Source organism: Ornithorhynchus anatinus, chromosome 13 (assembly GCF_004115215.2).
Source record: "Ornithorhynchus anatinus isolate Pmale09 chromosome 13, mOrnAna1.pri.v4, whole genome shotgun sequence".
In the NCBI taxonomy this organism is placed as follows: Eukaryota; Metazoa; Chordata; class Mammalia; order Monotremata; family Ornithorhynchidae; genus Ornithorhynchus; species Ornithorhynchus anatinus.
The window spans coordinates 35,643,343-35,660,360 of record NC_041740.1 but is presented as its reverse complement, the minus strand read 5'-3'; the positions used below and the strand labels follow the sequence as shown (position 1 = coordinate 35,660,360).

The following is a 17,018-nucleotide window of genomic DNA, read 5'->3' as shown; positions in this document are numbered from 1 at the left end:
ACTGGAGCTGTGTTACATGTGTAGAAATGTCTTGGCTGTCCAAATCACTGTACAGTTAGGGATCTGGAAAGGGGAAATGCTCACTCTGTGGTAAATCATAGGAGGTGAAGTAAGCAACTTCCCAGTACTGGTGGTTTTCGCTTGGAAATTGGAGAGCAAACTAGTAGCTTCACTTTAGGCTTCTTTCTGCCAGCCAGGATTTGGGAAGAATGACAGGAGGTCTGAGGGTGAGTGAGACTTTGTTGAAACTTAACAGTTTGATTGATGTACACAACAAAATTGTAGAGGAAGTACTTAATCTTTCAAATAAAATAATTATTTTTGGAACAAGATGGATAATGCAGTAAATAATTCTGCCCCTTTGCTCCTCCCTCCTTCCCTTGAAAGTAACATTTTTTTTCATCAAAGTGCCATTTTTATAAATTAGTTAGAAAGCAAGAAAAGATAAGGCAATATCTCACTTGTAATCTCTTTCTTGTCTAGATGATAGAAAGAAGTTTCATTAAATGTGTAATCGATTTGTGTCCGCATATAGACCCCTGGGACTCCGCCCACATATCCCATCAGCCATTCGGCCTCAACAGTTTTCTGCCACTTGAGTTAACAACATTTATTAGGTACCTCCTGGATGTTGAGTGAGTCACTGAACTAGGTGCACTTTCCAAAATTTGTATATGGTTCAGGCACTGTTAAATCTAATATTATTTTTTCGTCTCTACTCCTTTCACCCTGGAGGAACGTAAGGAATACGGCACAGTTTCTACTAGTCAAGGATATTTTTCTGTTAATGAAGTCAGCACAGAGCAGTAACTTTCTGCAGGAGGTTTCCTGAGGAAATGGGGGAGATATATCGTTTTATCCATGCAGATTGTTTGCAAGTTTGCTAATGAAGTAAGCAATAAGTACTTCCCTGTGTTTTAATCTGCATGGTTAGATTTTATATACTTGTCTGTGTCTTCTTGGTATCAGAATGTTTTTAATTAGTCCTGCATATATTATTATTTTATACAGTGATATTCCCCCTCAGCAAGAGGAAATAGGTCTGCAAAGATAAGCCTTATCAGAGTAAATATTTCCCTGCCAGATTTTTACTGGCCAAGGCATTTTTGACACAGTCAGCTGCTCTGTCCCACACTTTCCAGAGTAAAGCCTGACACAGCCGCTAAAGAACACTGGTCTACGACTCTGTCAGCAGAGCATTCATGGGACTGGACCCTTGGCCCCCTTCAGCTTTGAGAGAGAGAAGAGGGAAAGGGGGCAGCTTGTACTTAAAATGTCAGCCCTCGTAGGGACACTGGGGACAGTTGAGCCCTTGCCTGAGCTCGGTGAGGTAGGAATCCAGTCCAAAGAGTTGTGGAACAGAGTCATCATATTTGCCCCTAAGACTCGATCCCAGCCTCACCCAACCTTGGCTAATCAGGGCTAAGAAGAGCTAAGGGCTTCCATGCAGGAATGAAAGTGCCCAATATCAGGCCTTTCTGACCAATTAGCTCTTTCCAGTCTACCTACCACTCTCAAACCCCATAGTCCACTTGCCTCCCTTCCCCCCGCTACATTCAGAAAGGAAAGCTGGCATCTGGGGATGCCTGGGTGGCTTTTTGGTGCCCAAGACCAATTCGATCATGCATTTGTTGAACAGATCTTACTTTATCTCCACAAAACCCAGGGTTAAGCCAAATACATTCTTACATCAAAGTGACTGCCCTATACTGTGTTCTGCTAATTGGTGTGCATGCGTATTAATCACCATTGTCTAATCCTCTCAAAGTTGATATAATCTTATTTTTGGTATCTCCACTTATTTACTTGACATACATGATTATAAAGCTGACTTAATAAATCATTTTCTTATTCAAGCAGATTAAACCAGTGCCACGTGAAATGAAGGTCCTTCCCTTACATAGAGAAGGAAAATCAGTCAGAATATTGGCTAGGTCATCAAGAGTATTTGGGTTCTGTTTCTAGCTTTTATATTTTCTCCTCCTTTGATGTTGGGCACTTAAATTGCTAATTGTTAAATAATAATTATGGCATATGTGATGTGCTAAGTGCCGGAGTAGATTCAAGAGATCGAACGTGGACCCTGTTCCCCGCGGGGTTCGTGATACCTACTTTAAAGAATGATGTGGGAAAATAATATTGTAAAACCACTTTAAAGATGAAGTAAACTATTCGATACATTATCAGTTACCCGAGATAACCGTGAGGGAAATGATACGGTAATTGTAAGAGCAGCTAATACACACACACGAACGCACACATCTAAGTTGCTGCTTCTGCTCTCCTGTTGACCTGGCTGCAGGCACCACCCCTAGTCAGGTGGGAGAAATCAAGCAGGTACCCTGGGGTGGACTGGAGCCAAGGTTGAAAAGGAAAAGGAGCCTCTGAGTGAACTGGATGAAGAAGCAGGAACATCCTCGAGATGGAGGAGGGGCGTGTCCCTAGAGTTGGTTTGACTAAAGGGGTAGCCGCAACACCTGGGTGGGAGGTGAGGGAAGCCACCCGGAGTATGGCGGGGGCGAGGGGCGAGTAGATAATCCAGGCACTGCTAATCCCAAATGCACTGTACAAGTTCTAGGGTGACTGGGGTGATTTCCCCTCATTCTCGCAGTCGGAGTTGCATTATGTCATCTGCGGACTGGGCAAGCAAAAGAGAATAGCAGTGAGTGTACAAAGCTACCTATTTTGCTGTAGGTGAATGAGATTCTTATGGTTCGGTGTGGCTTCCCCCCACCCTTTGTTGTGTGAAACCACATGGGCAGGGCTGGTGTTGGCAATCCTTCATTTTTGCCAGAGAAGACGTTGTGGGGTTAAAGGGTAGAATTATCCACTCCAGTAGTTCTGCTTTTTGAACCACCCCCTTGCTGGAATCGAACCCAAGGAGCACTGGTTTAGGGGTCCATCACTCCCCCTTCTGCCTCTCAGGCTCCATCCAGGGAAGGGGCAGTTTAGAGAGTAGAGGTAACAAAGTGGCAGGTAATTCCATTCATCACACCTCCCTGGCCCTCCCTGCCTGGGTCCAAGAAACACGGACTCATCGGGTGCATTTCCATTGGCACCAGCCAGGGAGTCAAGAGATTTAGGTTCTGTTCCTGGCTCTGCCACTTGTTTGCCTTGGGTAAATCACCTAACTTCTCTCTGTCCAATTACTTAATTTGTAAAGTGGGGATTAAATCCTGATTCTCCCTCCTACTTAGATCCTGAGTCCTGTGTGGGATAGAGACAGTGTCCAACCTGATATCTTGTAATTTACCCCAATGCTTAGTACAGTGCTTGGCACATAGTAAACGCTTAACGCATTACCATTATTGTTGTTATTGTAATTAGGTCTTAGCATTCCCTCACCACTCATGTGAGGCGACAATTCTAAGCCAGTGAATATTTGCAGAAATTTAGCTGCCCCAACCCAGCCTGCTTCACCTACCTCAAAACCAGCCCTGTTACTGGGCTGGATGTTTTATTAGTTCATCATGAAACATAGCAGGTTTTCTCAGCTTCCTTTTAATTTAACTTATCTTACCTGATAGATTGAAGCACGAGGGTGTGCATCACCCACCTCATTCTGAAAATCCCAGGAGAAGAACTTCAATGTGCTCTCTGGCATCTCGCTCTAATCTTCAGCAATCAGTTGTGATGCTAAAGAATGTTTTAGCCCACTTGAATGAAGCTTTTAAAACACATGTATTTAAGTATTTAACATCTTCTTTCATAGATAAACACTGGATCTGAATTTGAAATCTTGAGGTGTTTTTCAGGCGTAATCACCTGTCTTATTGCATCCTATCACAAAAATCTGTCATTTCAACTAACTAGGAAAGTAGCTGAAAATGTTTTAACCGGTTAGATTATTTTCTCCTTAAATTTGTCTCAGCACCAGCTAACTCTCTTACGTCCATTCTTTTTTAAAAGGGAAGCATTAAATTAACAGCTATTTGTAACCTTAATTCAAAAACCCTAAAGGATGTGTCCTTCTCTCTTCATAGAGATTAAAGTAAACAATGTGGTTCCTAATCACATAATTAAAGTTCTTCTCTGATATTTCTTCACATATCAAACATCATTCTGATGCCTTTGGTGAGCAAGCAACTCAGTGCGTAAGACTTCTTCTTGTTCCCACTTGAAAATCAGTCATTGGTGATGGAACAGAGTCCATGTTGCATTTTGCTGTGGAGTTTGCCATTTAGTGTCGACCTTCATAGTAGTCCAACCTGGCAGATGACAGGCACCTCCCCTGCCAGTGCCACGATTGCCCCGTTTTTGCCCCAGTTCCTCTTTCTGGGGCTGTAGTGAAAGAGGAAGGGGCAGTCAAGGGAGGCCTCCAAGTCTCCAGGACAACAGTTATCCAGAAGCACCACAGCCAGGCCATCCATAGCCCACACTTCCAGACACCGTGGCCACTGTTATTAGGGAGTTCTTCAGGCGCTGCCATAGAACTCAGAAAGAATGGTGTCAGACCAGGACTTGTCTCGAACAATCAATTCTAGCTCCCTCATCAAGGGCAAAGGGCGGTCTGTACTAGATCCTCTCCCTCCCCCGATGAAGAAACCCCAAGCAGAGTCAGGCTAGATGAGGTGGAAACCTACCGCCTCTTCCCCTGACAGAAAATCACAGGGTGTGCCACTCGGTGTGCAGCCCCACTTCCATTTTCATCATCGTCATCAATATTTACTGAGCCCTTGCCCTCAAGGCGCTGTTACCCTCTATAGCTCTTCCCAACCCTCCAAGATGTCATGCAGCCCAGAGGTTAAAGTGGCCACAAAGCAAAAATTGTCTTTTGCCAGGTGAAATGAATTGGTTACAGGGTTTGTGGTTTTGGAGGGTTTTGGGGTTTTTTTGGTTTTATTTTGTAACTGTGTCATATTGAATTCTTCTTTTCCTCCCCTGTGTTGGCAGTGTGATCAGCAAAGTGGTTCCAGCACCGGAGGCTAAGCCACCTCCCTCTGCGAACAGGCCCAAGACGCCACCACCGGCCCCTCCCCCAGCACCTCCACCTGTCCACGTGACCCCCCCACCAGTGCCTGCACCCCCTCCAACACAAGCCGCTGCAGCTCCTGCTTTGATCCCACCTCCATCTCCTGCTGCTCCCGCTTCAGGAAGCTCCAAAACCCCTGTCCGCAGTGTGGTAACAGAAACAGTCAGCACTTATGTGGTGCGTGAATTTCATTCTCACTTGCACAAAAACTGCCTCAGAGTGCCTTTGGTTTTTTTGTTTTGTTTTGGTTTGGTTTTTAATGTTTCAAAATCAGGTCTTGTTGGAGTTAGGCATTTAACAAAATCCCTTCCCCTGAAAGATGTGTAGCATTATTCCTTAAACCAGTGTGTCCTTCATGAAGGATGGCATGCAGGCAGAAAGTGGTAAGATTTTATTATTTTAGAGCCAGTGGAGCTTGGAAAAGATGGAAATCCTCCCGATTTAATGCTCTGTAGGGCCTACCTTTTTAAAGGCCAATACTGCTGTGGATTTAAGATCCATAAGCGCAAATGTCTGAGCCATTTAAATGTAGAAATAACCTTGAACGTTGTTGTCTCCCTCTGCTCAGAATTGTACTAAACATCATGCTTAACATAGCTCAGTTTTACGCTGAACAGAATTCTGTGCCCAAATGAAAATATGGAAATATGCATAATGATATTTGACCCGTTCACTTTTAACACAGTGATTGAGCAATTACATCCTCTTAAAACCACAGTGTGCTTAAGTCTTAGGCTTTGACCCACCATGAGCAAAACTTGTACCTGAAGCTGCTGGAGTTTTTGAGCAGCCTCAAAGGCCAAGGGAGCAAATTCCTGAGTCAGTCTTGGAGATCCCATAGGCCAGGATTCATTAAAACAAATGGAAAGGGCACTCATGGCCACAGGCCTCTATTGAACAACTTCAAATGGCCCACCGTCTTCAAATTAATTTCAATCAGAATGAGAAGATGTTGCAAATACTTAAAATGTATATTCACTTGGCTTTCCATGCCTTATTTCATTTGTCCTTTGGTAGATGGTACTGAACTGTAAATGTCATAAAGGGAATGGAAAGTTACTTAGTAACAAGTCTTTTATATCCTTGATCTTATCAGCTAGTTCAGGAGAAGGTTTTGGCTAATAAGTAATAAGAAGGTAATACATGCATGTTGCCCTGTATATATTAAATCTACGTCTGTGTATCTCATACAGGGACCTCACATAGTTGAGCAACTTAGGCCTCAAAAATTTTGACTTTATTTCTCAAAAGGGCCTGAATTACTAAAGTCCTTTATATCTGGCAGAGTTTTTTCTCCGGGGGTAAAGGGAGTTCATTGACTTATGGATGTTATGATTCCCACTAATACGTATGAAATAGATGTCTGAAGTCAGATGGTTTAAAATGCCAAAATTCATTAGACTCGGACTAATTAAGTATTTAGAGGCCATTTCCTCTTTAGCATCATAAGAAAACTGTGAATGATAATGCTTGATGTATTGATTTTCTTGTATTTGTATTTGAGGTGAAAAATAAGCATTCTTCTCTTTCTCTCCTTCCCTTGTGTCTATCCCCTTTCCTCCTCCCCTGACTTGGAAAATCCCAGATCAGAGATGAATGGGGCAATCAAATTTGGATCTGCCCTGGTTGTAACAAACCAGATGATGGTAGTCCTATGATTGGCTGTGATGACTGTGATGACTGGTACCATTGGTAAGTTCTTCAGCCTCTCCTGTCGTGGGTGAACTCTATAATTTGATTTGACATTGGCAACGTGCAGTTCAGAGAGGGAATGCAATCTACAAATAATTAGGGGTAGGATGCCAGGTTTCTTCCTCAACTCTGCCTCCAACAGATTTTGACCAAAGGCGTTGTAACCCTTCTGAGCTTCCAATTCCCCAAGTCAAGTGCGAAGGTGGCAGAGATATACGGGTAAAAGTGTTTTGAAATCCCTAGTTGAAAGGGTCTTTATAAGCATTCGGTGTTCGCCATTGTTACTGGACATCATTTGATTATGAAAAGCTAGAAATCTGTTATTTCTCATTAGAAATGGCCATAATTTGCCAGACCGCTATTCAGATGGTATCGTCAGTAATCTGCGTTATAATGGGTGAAAGGGATAGTTTTAGAAATGTAAGTAAAAAAACAAAGGTGTGCTGGGCAAGGTTGAGTTTGCTTTACTGTAATACCCCACAATATTATAAAATCCCACTCAGCCAAAAAGGGTCTTGTACTAAACAAAATACTTGAGTATTTGAAGCCTGCACTTTTTCAATATTAACGAATCAATTCTTTTTAAAAACTTATTTTGCGGAATCATTGCTGAAATGTAATAAAAAGCCATTATTGTGCCTACACCGTTTCACGTGACCTGTTGTTAGGCTAGAGTTCTGGTCAGGTATGCTGTACTTTGGAAATAAGTAAACCATCCTGAACAGTGTAGAAAAGAAAGAAAACCGGGCCTGGTTGTAAGTTATTGAACTGAGATGTGGATGTTCTGTGACTTTTGTAGGCCCTGTGTTGGAATCATGGCTGCCCCACCAGAAGAAATGCAATGGTTTTGCCCAAAATGTGCCAACAAAAAGAAAGATAAAAAACATAAGAAGAGGAAGCACAGAGCACATTGAAACCCCAGGACGAGGGGGTCGGAGGTGCACAGTGTCTTATCGGGGCTTCTGCCTTGGTAAAGAGATTTGGGGCGATTCTGCCAACTCCTCTACCATCAAGTGATGAGGATGATGAATCGTGGATGGTTCAGGAATGAGACTACACTGTCTACCCTGGACCTCTGTCTCCTGCCATCGTCCGGCCCCGTGGGAACGATTTGTACTATAATACTGTATCGCTGGTTTCTGTCAGCTAGAGGCACACAGAATGGAGTGGTAAGAGGGTAAATTCTGCCCAGCTCCGTCTCCTACCGTTCTGCAGCAACAGGGACAAGTGGTGTAAATAACGAATCATCTTTTTTTCTTTGTGTTTTTTTTTTTCTTTATTCTCTCCTGAGCCTTTTCCTTATGGTGTCAGATGAGAGGATAAAGTGTAAATTGCCTTGACTGTAATTTAAGACGACATTCTGGAGTGATTTCATTAGTCTGAATACAGTTTTTCAACCTCTTCGCTGCATAGTCAGATAATCACAACAACCCAGAAGAAAACTCCAGAGTGCTGGTAAATATTTTTGTGAGAAGAATATATGAAGCTTTTTTCCCTCCTTGTTTTTAGTACTAACATATATAAACATGTTCAGGCTTTTGTGAGATATCTTCTATTTTTTAAAGAAAAATTTCTATTGTGTCCAATTTTCTTCTGTGCAAATTGTTTTTGAAGTTTCTGTAATATATTTTATATTATTTGTTGTTTTGTAATTTTGCTCTCCTTTAAGCTCCCTGGTGTCCCTTCTCACCAATTGTACATTTCATCAACATGTGTAAAAACACTTCATATTAAAGATCTGCCCCGATGTATATACTGAATATTTATGAAGTACTTAATGATTTTTTAAAATATTTTGATCAAGTGTTTGGTTCTAGCTGTCTTTGAAATCCACTGTGATTTCAGCCACGGCTGAGATTGCCAGCACCCGTGAGAGCAGAGAGGGGCGAGAGCTTCCTTTCAAAGGCATTTTCCTGTGGTTGGGCTAGCGAAGCCAACCAACAGCATTGTGGGAGGGAAAGGACCCTAGTAGTTGGAAGGATAGCAAGGGAATTTTAATTTGTAGCAGATGATTTGAAATTTTTGCAACCCAGTTTCATTTCTGTCAACATGTCTGTGCTTAAGTTAATTAAAAGGACATAGAGAATCCCATAAAGAGCAAAAAACAAATCCTGTGGTGTCTTGTGTTTATGGTGTTTCTGTGAACCTTTTCATTGACATTGTATTTTGAGAGCAACTGAGTAAACTCTGAGATGAATCTGTTATTTTTAAAGAATCAATTGCACTGTAACAGAATTTTGCTCCACTATGAGATATTTCATACATGCTGTCAAAGGGATGATTGGGAGGTAATGCAGTACCTGGAATTTAATTTTAGAACCATAGGATAAAGGTAGACATTGTTATTTAATTATGGAATAATCCCAATTTGAGCCATACAGTGATAAACGTCTTGAATCCTAAGGTGCGGACTTTCAACCTTTTGTCCAAATAGTAATGGGAATTATTTTTTAATGCCAAGTAAATGGATATTAGTGTATGAATTAGTCATGTTTTAAAAACATATTGCCTGGCTAGGGAACTAGAGTTTTCCTGCTGTGGCTTTTAAATTGCAAATCAGTAGAGGTGCAGTTGGCTTATTAAGAGTGCAGTATTACATTGCCCTCCTTGTTCAATACCACCCCTTAAAGTTTTTCCATTCCTTCAAAATACCAGAGTAAGCATATTTGCTGAGACTTCTTTTTAAAAAAATTTGGGATCATTCCATGTTTGAAAACTCCTCTATTCTTTACAGAATGTATTCCCACAAACAACACAGAAATTTACTCCTTTTTGGGGGTTCAAAATAAAGATTGATGGCTGTTTTGTCGGGTGCTTTTCCAGTTTCTTTATGTGCAGTTTTGTTCCTTCGGGCATGGTCAATGGATCTAAAGTTGCCACGTTTAAGTGAGCAGGTCTCGCTACTGAAATATGAAAGGAAGTGTCTATATAATGTTTTTCCCAATCCTCCTGACTGAGAGACGTCAGTCCATACTACATTTAAAGAATTTCAATCAGTTTGTTGTCCCTTGCTATTTCATGGTTGCTTTCCTAAATCCAGTTCATGATTTTATAAATGGTCTTTGCAGTAATAAAACCAAAGAATCATTTTCAGGGGGCTGGATAGCTCAAGGGATTAGTAATGGAATACGGAGCCTTTCACCTCAAGGTCACTGAGTTGAATCCAGCCCGGGTCACTAGAGACCAGAAGTCGTTACCGTCTTATGGCTGTTCAGTGGCCTGTGTGAAATGAGTTGGTGGTCCTTAGCCTGTAGTGGACAAGTGTCTATGTCGCTAACCAGGGAGAATTGGGGGAATCGCACCTATCTGAAGAAATGTTGAAAGGCCTGAGCATTTTGGATCTTTTTTAAAAAAGGTTAGTGGGGGAAAAAAGCAACCTTGGCAAGTAGTTAGTAGAAATAGTAGTAGTTAAGCACTCTGATACTCACCCCAGCCCCATGGCACTTACATACATATCTTTATAATCTACTATTTCCTCTATCTGTAATTTATTTTAATGACCGTCTTCCCCTGTGGACCGTAAGCTCCTTGTGGACAGCAATCGCACCTACCAACTCAGTTGTATTGTACTTTTCTAAGCAGTTAGTACAGTGCTGTGCACACAGTAGGCACTCAGTAAATACCATTGATTGATTCATAGGGATAGTATTTATTAAGCACTGTGTACAGAGCACTGTACTTCAGTAAATAAAATTGAATGAACGAATTAGCACTGGGAAAGAATTCACAGCAGGAAAGAGAGGTAGAATATTTCTTCATTGAGGAAAACTTTAGTGCATGGGGTGGGAAGATCCCTAAGGTTTTGACTCTGGGTGCCCCCAGAAGCTAAGGAGAGAGAGAAAGCAAATTGGGGAACTACCACAATTAAATGATTGTGAAAAATCCTTAGAGAAAACGTTTGACCCATTTTGCTTCAGTAAGGTTAGGTGGTTCCTGTAAAATAAGAAATGTAGAAAAGTTTCCACTCTGTGAGTGGTAGTAGTTTTCCAGTTATAACCAAAATTGTGAACTGCTTCAATTTATTCTGCACTCAGGAAGCCTGTGGCCTTAGCGGCGAGATTTTGAGGAGAAGCCAGTACTAGGTGGGGAAAAATGGCCTGGCTACTGATTTTATTGGAGGGGATTTAGAGAACCGAGAAAGATGTCCTCTCTCCCAGGTAACTGAGATGCTCTCGGTGTGATAATCTGCCTTCATACTCTGTGTGTCTCACAAAGCATAATTTCAATGGTTGACAAGGTGTTTCTCTTCTGAAGGTGTCTGCCGTTAAGTACAGTGAGGATCTTTATCCTTCAGCTGATTTGTGATTCCAAATGTCCTGGAAAAAAAAAATCAGAGGGTATCAGAGTATTCTGACTTTGTCTGGCTTTTCCAGAGATAAAATATAGTGCATTTCTGCACCGTATCACCTAAACCTTTTTTGTCCTCCTTTCAATAGGACGATTAAACAAAGACCTACTAACCAAATTAAAGTATAAAATGAACACTGAGATATGGAAACCTTGCCAGTAAGAATGTTAATGAATGAAGTTCACTAAAGGCATGCTGGCTAAGTTTTCAATACAAATAGTTTTATGGCCAATCTCTTTAGATCATAGCAGTTTTCTTTAGAAGTTTAAGTCTAAAAGTAGATGAGTTTCCTTGACCAAAGAATGAATTAGATAATGTTCTGAATAAAGTCTCTCTCCACAATCGTATCAGTCATTCTATTAGAAAACTATCTATTTCAGTGGGAATCTTAAAGCAACTGTTAATCCATGTGTGCAGCCTGATAGAGGATGCTGTAATGGGAGATTTAGATGTACTGCAGAACAGTTTGTTTCTGGCTTGTTTTAAAGGGGCATTTCATTTAATTATAAAATATTGTGTGCAACTTTTTGACTCTTGTCACTAGGCACAACTCAGACCTTAACTATGATTTTTACCCCCATTCAAGGTTTGGGGATACAGTCAGAGTTTTTAAACCAGTTTTTACAATGCTCACCTGGTCTCTAGAGGCCTCCAATCTTTCTCTTTCCTGCAGAATTTGCTATCTGTCTTGTGGTTACAAATGTTTTTTTGTTTTTTTTGCAAATCAATGCCTGTAAACAATATTTTGTTTCATCAAACTATGTGTACACTTTAACACAGTGACTTGTTTCCTCTCTCCTAGTGTTTAATGCAGTCTTTTCCAGAGCCTTAGATTATAAGTGAGTCTGGTGCTTGATGACAGAGCTTTGAAATCTTTATATGGTATTTGCAAGACTGTATAGTAGAAATCTAAACTTGACAGTTTTTGATTAATCATCGTAGGTACAATGTATGCTTCTTGTGGGCAGGGGTCAGATCATCCGTTGTACTCTCCCAAGTGCTAAGTAGAGCACTCAGGATCCAGTAGACACTCAATTTTTTTTTAACGGCACTTATTAAATGCTTACTATGTGCCAGCCACTGTACTGAAATAGAAAATAATCAGGTTGGACACAGTCCCCGTCCCACATGGGGCTAACAGTCTAAGTGTGATTGAGAGACCTAGGTAGCATCATAGGGTGCTGCAAAAATTCATAATTAGATGGAATATAAAGCCCTAAGGCTTCCTCTCCAAGAGTTAAAATAGTTTGGGCTACGAGATCAAGGCAAAATCTTGAAAACTGTCATAGCCCTATGCAGTCACTTATTCTATGGCCCTAGAACTACTTATTCATTTTTTAGTGTATTAACCCCTTTGAAATTCTTTGGCTAATTAAAATTTACACTAGGGATGTCAGTGAAAGCCACCAGCTCAGAGAACTGGAGAGTTCAAGTAAAGGATAGCTGATGACTCTGAGAAGATTGTTGCCCAGTATGGGTGAAGCACTTTCAAGCCAACACGCCTTTTGGTTGGTAACAAATGTTGGTCTAGATCTGCGGAATAGTAATAATAATGCATGCAGTTTCGCCAGAACATGTGTTTTCACTACACATTTTGGATTAGAAAAGGGATGGCAGAATGAGGAGACAAGACATACTTGTCTGGATAGAGCACAGTGTCAAAAGAAGCACATATGTGCTGTGTCAACCATAGAGTTCTACAAAAATGCAAAGCCCCCCTCCCACCTGGGCAGTTGCAGGAGAATTGGGGGTACAAGTTCAGAGAGTAACAAGTTATCCAAAGTCTCAGGTAATCAATCAGTTGTATTTATTGAGCATTTACTGTGTGCAGAGCACTGTCCTAAGCCCTTGGGAAAGTACAGCACAACAATAAACAGACATAGTCCCTGCCACAACAAGTTTACCGACTAGAAGGGAAGGTAGACATTAATATAAATGAACAAATTGCAGGTACATACATAAGTGCTGTGGGACTGAGGGAGGGGTGAATAAAAGGGGCAAATCCAAGTGGAAGGGTGAAATGGAAGGGAGTGGAAGACGAGAAAATGAGGGCTTAGCCCACATTTTGTTGCCTATCATTATTTGAGGTGTTACTTTTGAATCTCCGTCCTTCCTCTATCATGGAATCGTCTGGTTTGGGATTAATACTGATCCCTGCCCTCAAGGAACCTTTATAAATCCATGGTGTTTATTTGAGTGCTTACTGTGTGCAAAGCACTGTACCAAATGTTCTTCGAGAGTACAGTACAGCAGAATTGGAAGACACATTCCATGACTTAGTGGATAGAGCAAAGGCCTGGGAGTTAGAAGGACCTGGATTCTAATCCCAGATCTGCCATTTTGCTGTGTGACCGTGGACAAGTCACTTCTATGGGCCTCAGTTATCCCATCTGTAAAATGAGAATTGAGACTGTGACCCCTATGTGGGACATGGACTACTCTATCTTGTATCTACCCAATGCTTAGTACAGTGTCTGGACCTTAGTGCTTAACAGATGCCTTTTTTTTTTTAAAGGAGTTTACAGTCTAGAGGGGACAGATTATATCCATTGTATATTGTTCTGCTGATCTAAGAGTGTAGTCATGAGTGATGTGATTAAAAAGACATTTGAAAAAGTAATTGGATCAACAGAGGGATGAAGTCAACCCACGTATATGCACACAAATAGAATCTGTGTGAATACTCTGTGCATGGACAGGTACAAGTTGGAGTCAGGTCCCTAGGGCATCTATAATAATAATAATGTTGGTATTTGTTAAGCGCTTACTATGTGCAGAGCACTGTTCTAAGCGCTGGGGTAAACACAGGGGAAGCAGGTTGTCCCACGTGGGGCTCACAGTCTTCATCCCCATTTTACAGATGAGGGAACTGAGGCACAGAGAAGTTAAGTGACTTGCCCACAGTCACACAGCTGACAAGTGGCAGAGCTGGGATTCGAACTCATGAGCCCTGACTCCAAAGCCCATGCTCTTTCCACTGCGCCATGCTGCTTCTCTAAAAAGCCAGTAGCGTGGCTCAGTGGAAAGAGTATGGGCTTAGGAGTCAGAGGTCATGGGTTCTAATCCCGGCTCCGCCACCTGTCAGCTTTGTGACTTTGGGCAAGTCACTCAACTTCTCAGTGCCTCAGTTACCTCTTCTGTAAAATGGGGATTAAGACTGTGAGCCTCACGTGGGACAACCTGATGACCCTGTATCTACCCCAGCGCTTAGAACCGTGCTCGGCACATGGTAAGCACTTAACAAATGCCAACATCATCATCAGTAGGGGTTGTTCCATCCCTTTGGTGGTGGTTTGTTTTCCAATGTGTTTTGTGTTCAAATCTCTTTCACTAAAAACTCTTTCTTAGATCAATTGAGTCTGAATCGGAGTGCTTGAGAACTTTGGGTTGAGCTCGAGAACTCCCAGCTACAAGCTGACCAGCACAGTTAGTCCCCAAACCTCAGTAAACCCAGACAATATAGTAATTTAATGCAACCATCTGTTGGGAGGAGAGGTGGGGGGGTGGGAAAGGGATCGATTTCAGAATATGGTGTAAGAGGTTATGTGCTTCCTTCGCCAAACCATTGTGTAGTGTTACTATTTGATATTCATCACTTCACCTTTCAGAAGGAATAAAAATCTAAAATGTTCATGTCAGTCTGCACAAATGTGGGTCATATATATGGACTCACATAGTCTTTATATCCTATATACTATATTTAAAATGTATGTCTCTGTGAAGGTGCATATATACCTATAATTCTTATGTGAATTAATGTGACTTATTTAGGAAAATAAAAGCTTCCTTAAAAGATTTACTTTTATATACACTTGGCAATGGGATTTAAAAACAGAAAGTAGACAGATTGCAGGCTCCATTTTTCATTAAGTTGTTCATAGCCTAGTTCATCCAAAGGGAAGTAAAATGCCCAAGCTACTGTGTTTTTCCCCATCCCTTCAGCATCTGTTTAGGTAGGATGACAGCCCCTGTCATCAAAACAAACAAACTCTAGACACGGGTTTGCTTGTCTTTGCTGGCATTGTGTGATCTTTTTCTCTACAAGTGAGGAAACTGGTCTTTCATATTAAGTGGAGAAATGTCAGGAATTAGACAAACTGTGTCTGAAGCCTCGGGAAACAGAGCACCTTATAAAAAGGAGCTGGAGAAGGTTTGGAAAGTCCTCCTACATTTCTGCATCTTAAATGCCTTGTTATTTTTTCCCCACTTTGGTATCAGCTGACCAATAAGGAAAAATTTAATAACATCCATCACTGAATAAAACCCAACTTCCAAATTCAGGAATATGAAATGTTAAGGGGCCAAGGTGAAAAACACTGTGTAAATGACAAATAATGTAAAATACGAAACCACAAAATTCACAGAATCTCCCCTACCTAATCTAATGGAACGACCTTGTGGTTTTCCATTCAGGTAAATGGAAAAGTCTCTTTGCTGCAATTTATCATGAGCCCAGAAATGAACTTCTCCTGGGCAATTAGTGCTCTACTATCTCTCAGGATCAGCCAGGCATTTAGGTGCAGGCAGACCCAATAGTTTTCAGCAGTGTTGAGAATAAAACCCCCACTGTCCTGGAAAGTATCATGTGACCTTTAAGATCCACCCCCAGTCTCTATTTCTAAGGCCCGCCTGTCCTGAAAGGCTGCCACATGGAAATAAGGTTATCTGCCTAGGAAAGACAGTGGGTTGAAGTGAAACCCCATGGGATGTGAACTTGTGGTTCCAGGGAGTCTAGGTAGCAAAGTCTACTGTTTACGCCACTAAGCTGCTCCGTGTAAAAAATGAAGATTGAGTTATGTACTTGGATCTGAACTCCTGAAGTACTTGCATCCCAAGCCTAACCCTACGGCACCCTTATGTACGTAGATTTCTACCCTACCATCTCCCTCATCTATAACTTATTTTAATGCCTGTCTTCCATCTCTAGTCTGTAAGCCCCTTTTGGTCAGGGATCTTGTCTACCAACTAACTCTGTTTTATTGTCCTCTCCCAAACACTTAATACAGTACTCTGCCCACAGTAAGCGTTCAGTAAATGCCGTTGACTGATTGATTTTTTTTTTTCACACAGGACCCAGAAATGAAACCGAATGGCAATAGCTGTTTCTCATTTTTGTCACATCTTTAGAAATCCTTTTCTCCCTTTGTACTTTGGAACACATTTAACCTGTGACTTTTTCAAATAGTCATTTTTCTACATTTTAAGATTGTATTCCATTTAATATTTTGCACCACCTCGAACATCATTGCACCCAGGACCTCCATTTGCTGGTGGTAAATCTGGTTAACTTCACAGTCCCAGTATCGCTTTTTCCATCACAATTGATTAGTGTGGAGGTTAGGGAAGATTGTGTGGTCAGGTCAAATCCCTCCCTCCCCCTTACCTTTCAGGAGAGATAAAAATTCAAATGATGGTTTTCAGTGGAAATGACTGCCTTATTTTAAAAGATTGAATTAGAGATAACATGGTAATGATGATTTCTTTTCACCGGGCATGGGAGCCTAGGAAACCAGCCTTGGGAAGCTGCCTTCAGTTTGGTACTTTGTGGTCCTCCTTTTAGGTAGGATCTATGCCCAGCCCCACCTCACTGTGCCATTGGGTTTGGAAATGGGTTTCTCCCATTTATATTTACAACATTTAAGCCCCTTAAAGCTGATGTTTTCTGGAAGAGTAGAAAGAAGTAGAGAAAAAGTGAAAAAATAGAGAAAAGTAGAAAGAGTAGAGAGGCAGCATGACCTAAAGGATAGAGCACGGGCCTGGGAGTTAGAAGGACCTGAGTTCTAATTCCAGGTCTGCCTTTTGTCTGCTCTGCGACTTTGGGCAAGTCACTTCACTTCTCTGTGCCTCAGTTACCTCATCTGTAAAATGGGGATTAAGATTGTGACCCCCCATGTGGGACATGGACTGTGTCCAAACTGATTATCTTATATCTACCCCAATGCTTAGAATAGAGGCTGGCACATAGTAAGTGCTTAACAATACCATAAAAAAAAAGAAAGGTTTCTC

General features: G+C 41.4%; 1 protein-coding gene across 1 annotated transcript in view; it reads left to right on the top strand.

The window, feature by feature from the left end:
* TAF3 (TATA-box binding protein associated factor 3) overlaps nt 1-9,473 on the top strand; it is a 129,536-nt gene extending 120,063 nt beyond the window's left edge. The window contains exons 5-7 of the mRNA XM_029077942.2: nt 4,894-5,149; nt 6,558-6,664; nt 7,464-9,473. Coding sequence (XP_028933775.1) covers nt 4,894-5,149; nt 6,558-6,664; nt 7,464-7,578 — 478 coding nt within the window. The 3' untranslated portion in view covers nt 7,579-9,473. The remainder of the gene's footprint in view (nt 1-4,893; nt 5,150-6,557; nt 6,665-7,463) is intronic.
* Nucleotides 9,474-17,018: the final 7,545 nt, after the last annotated feature.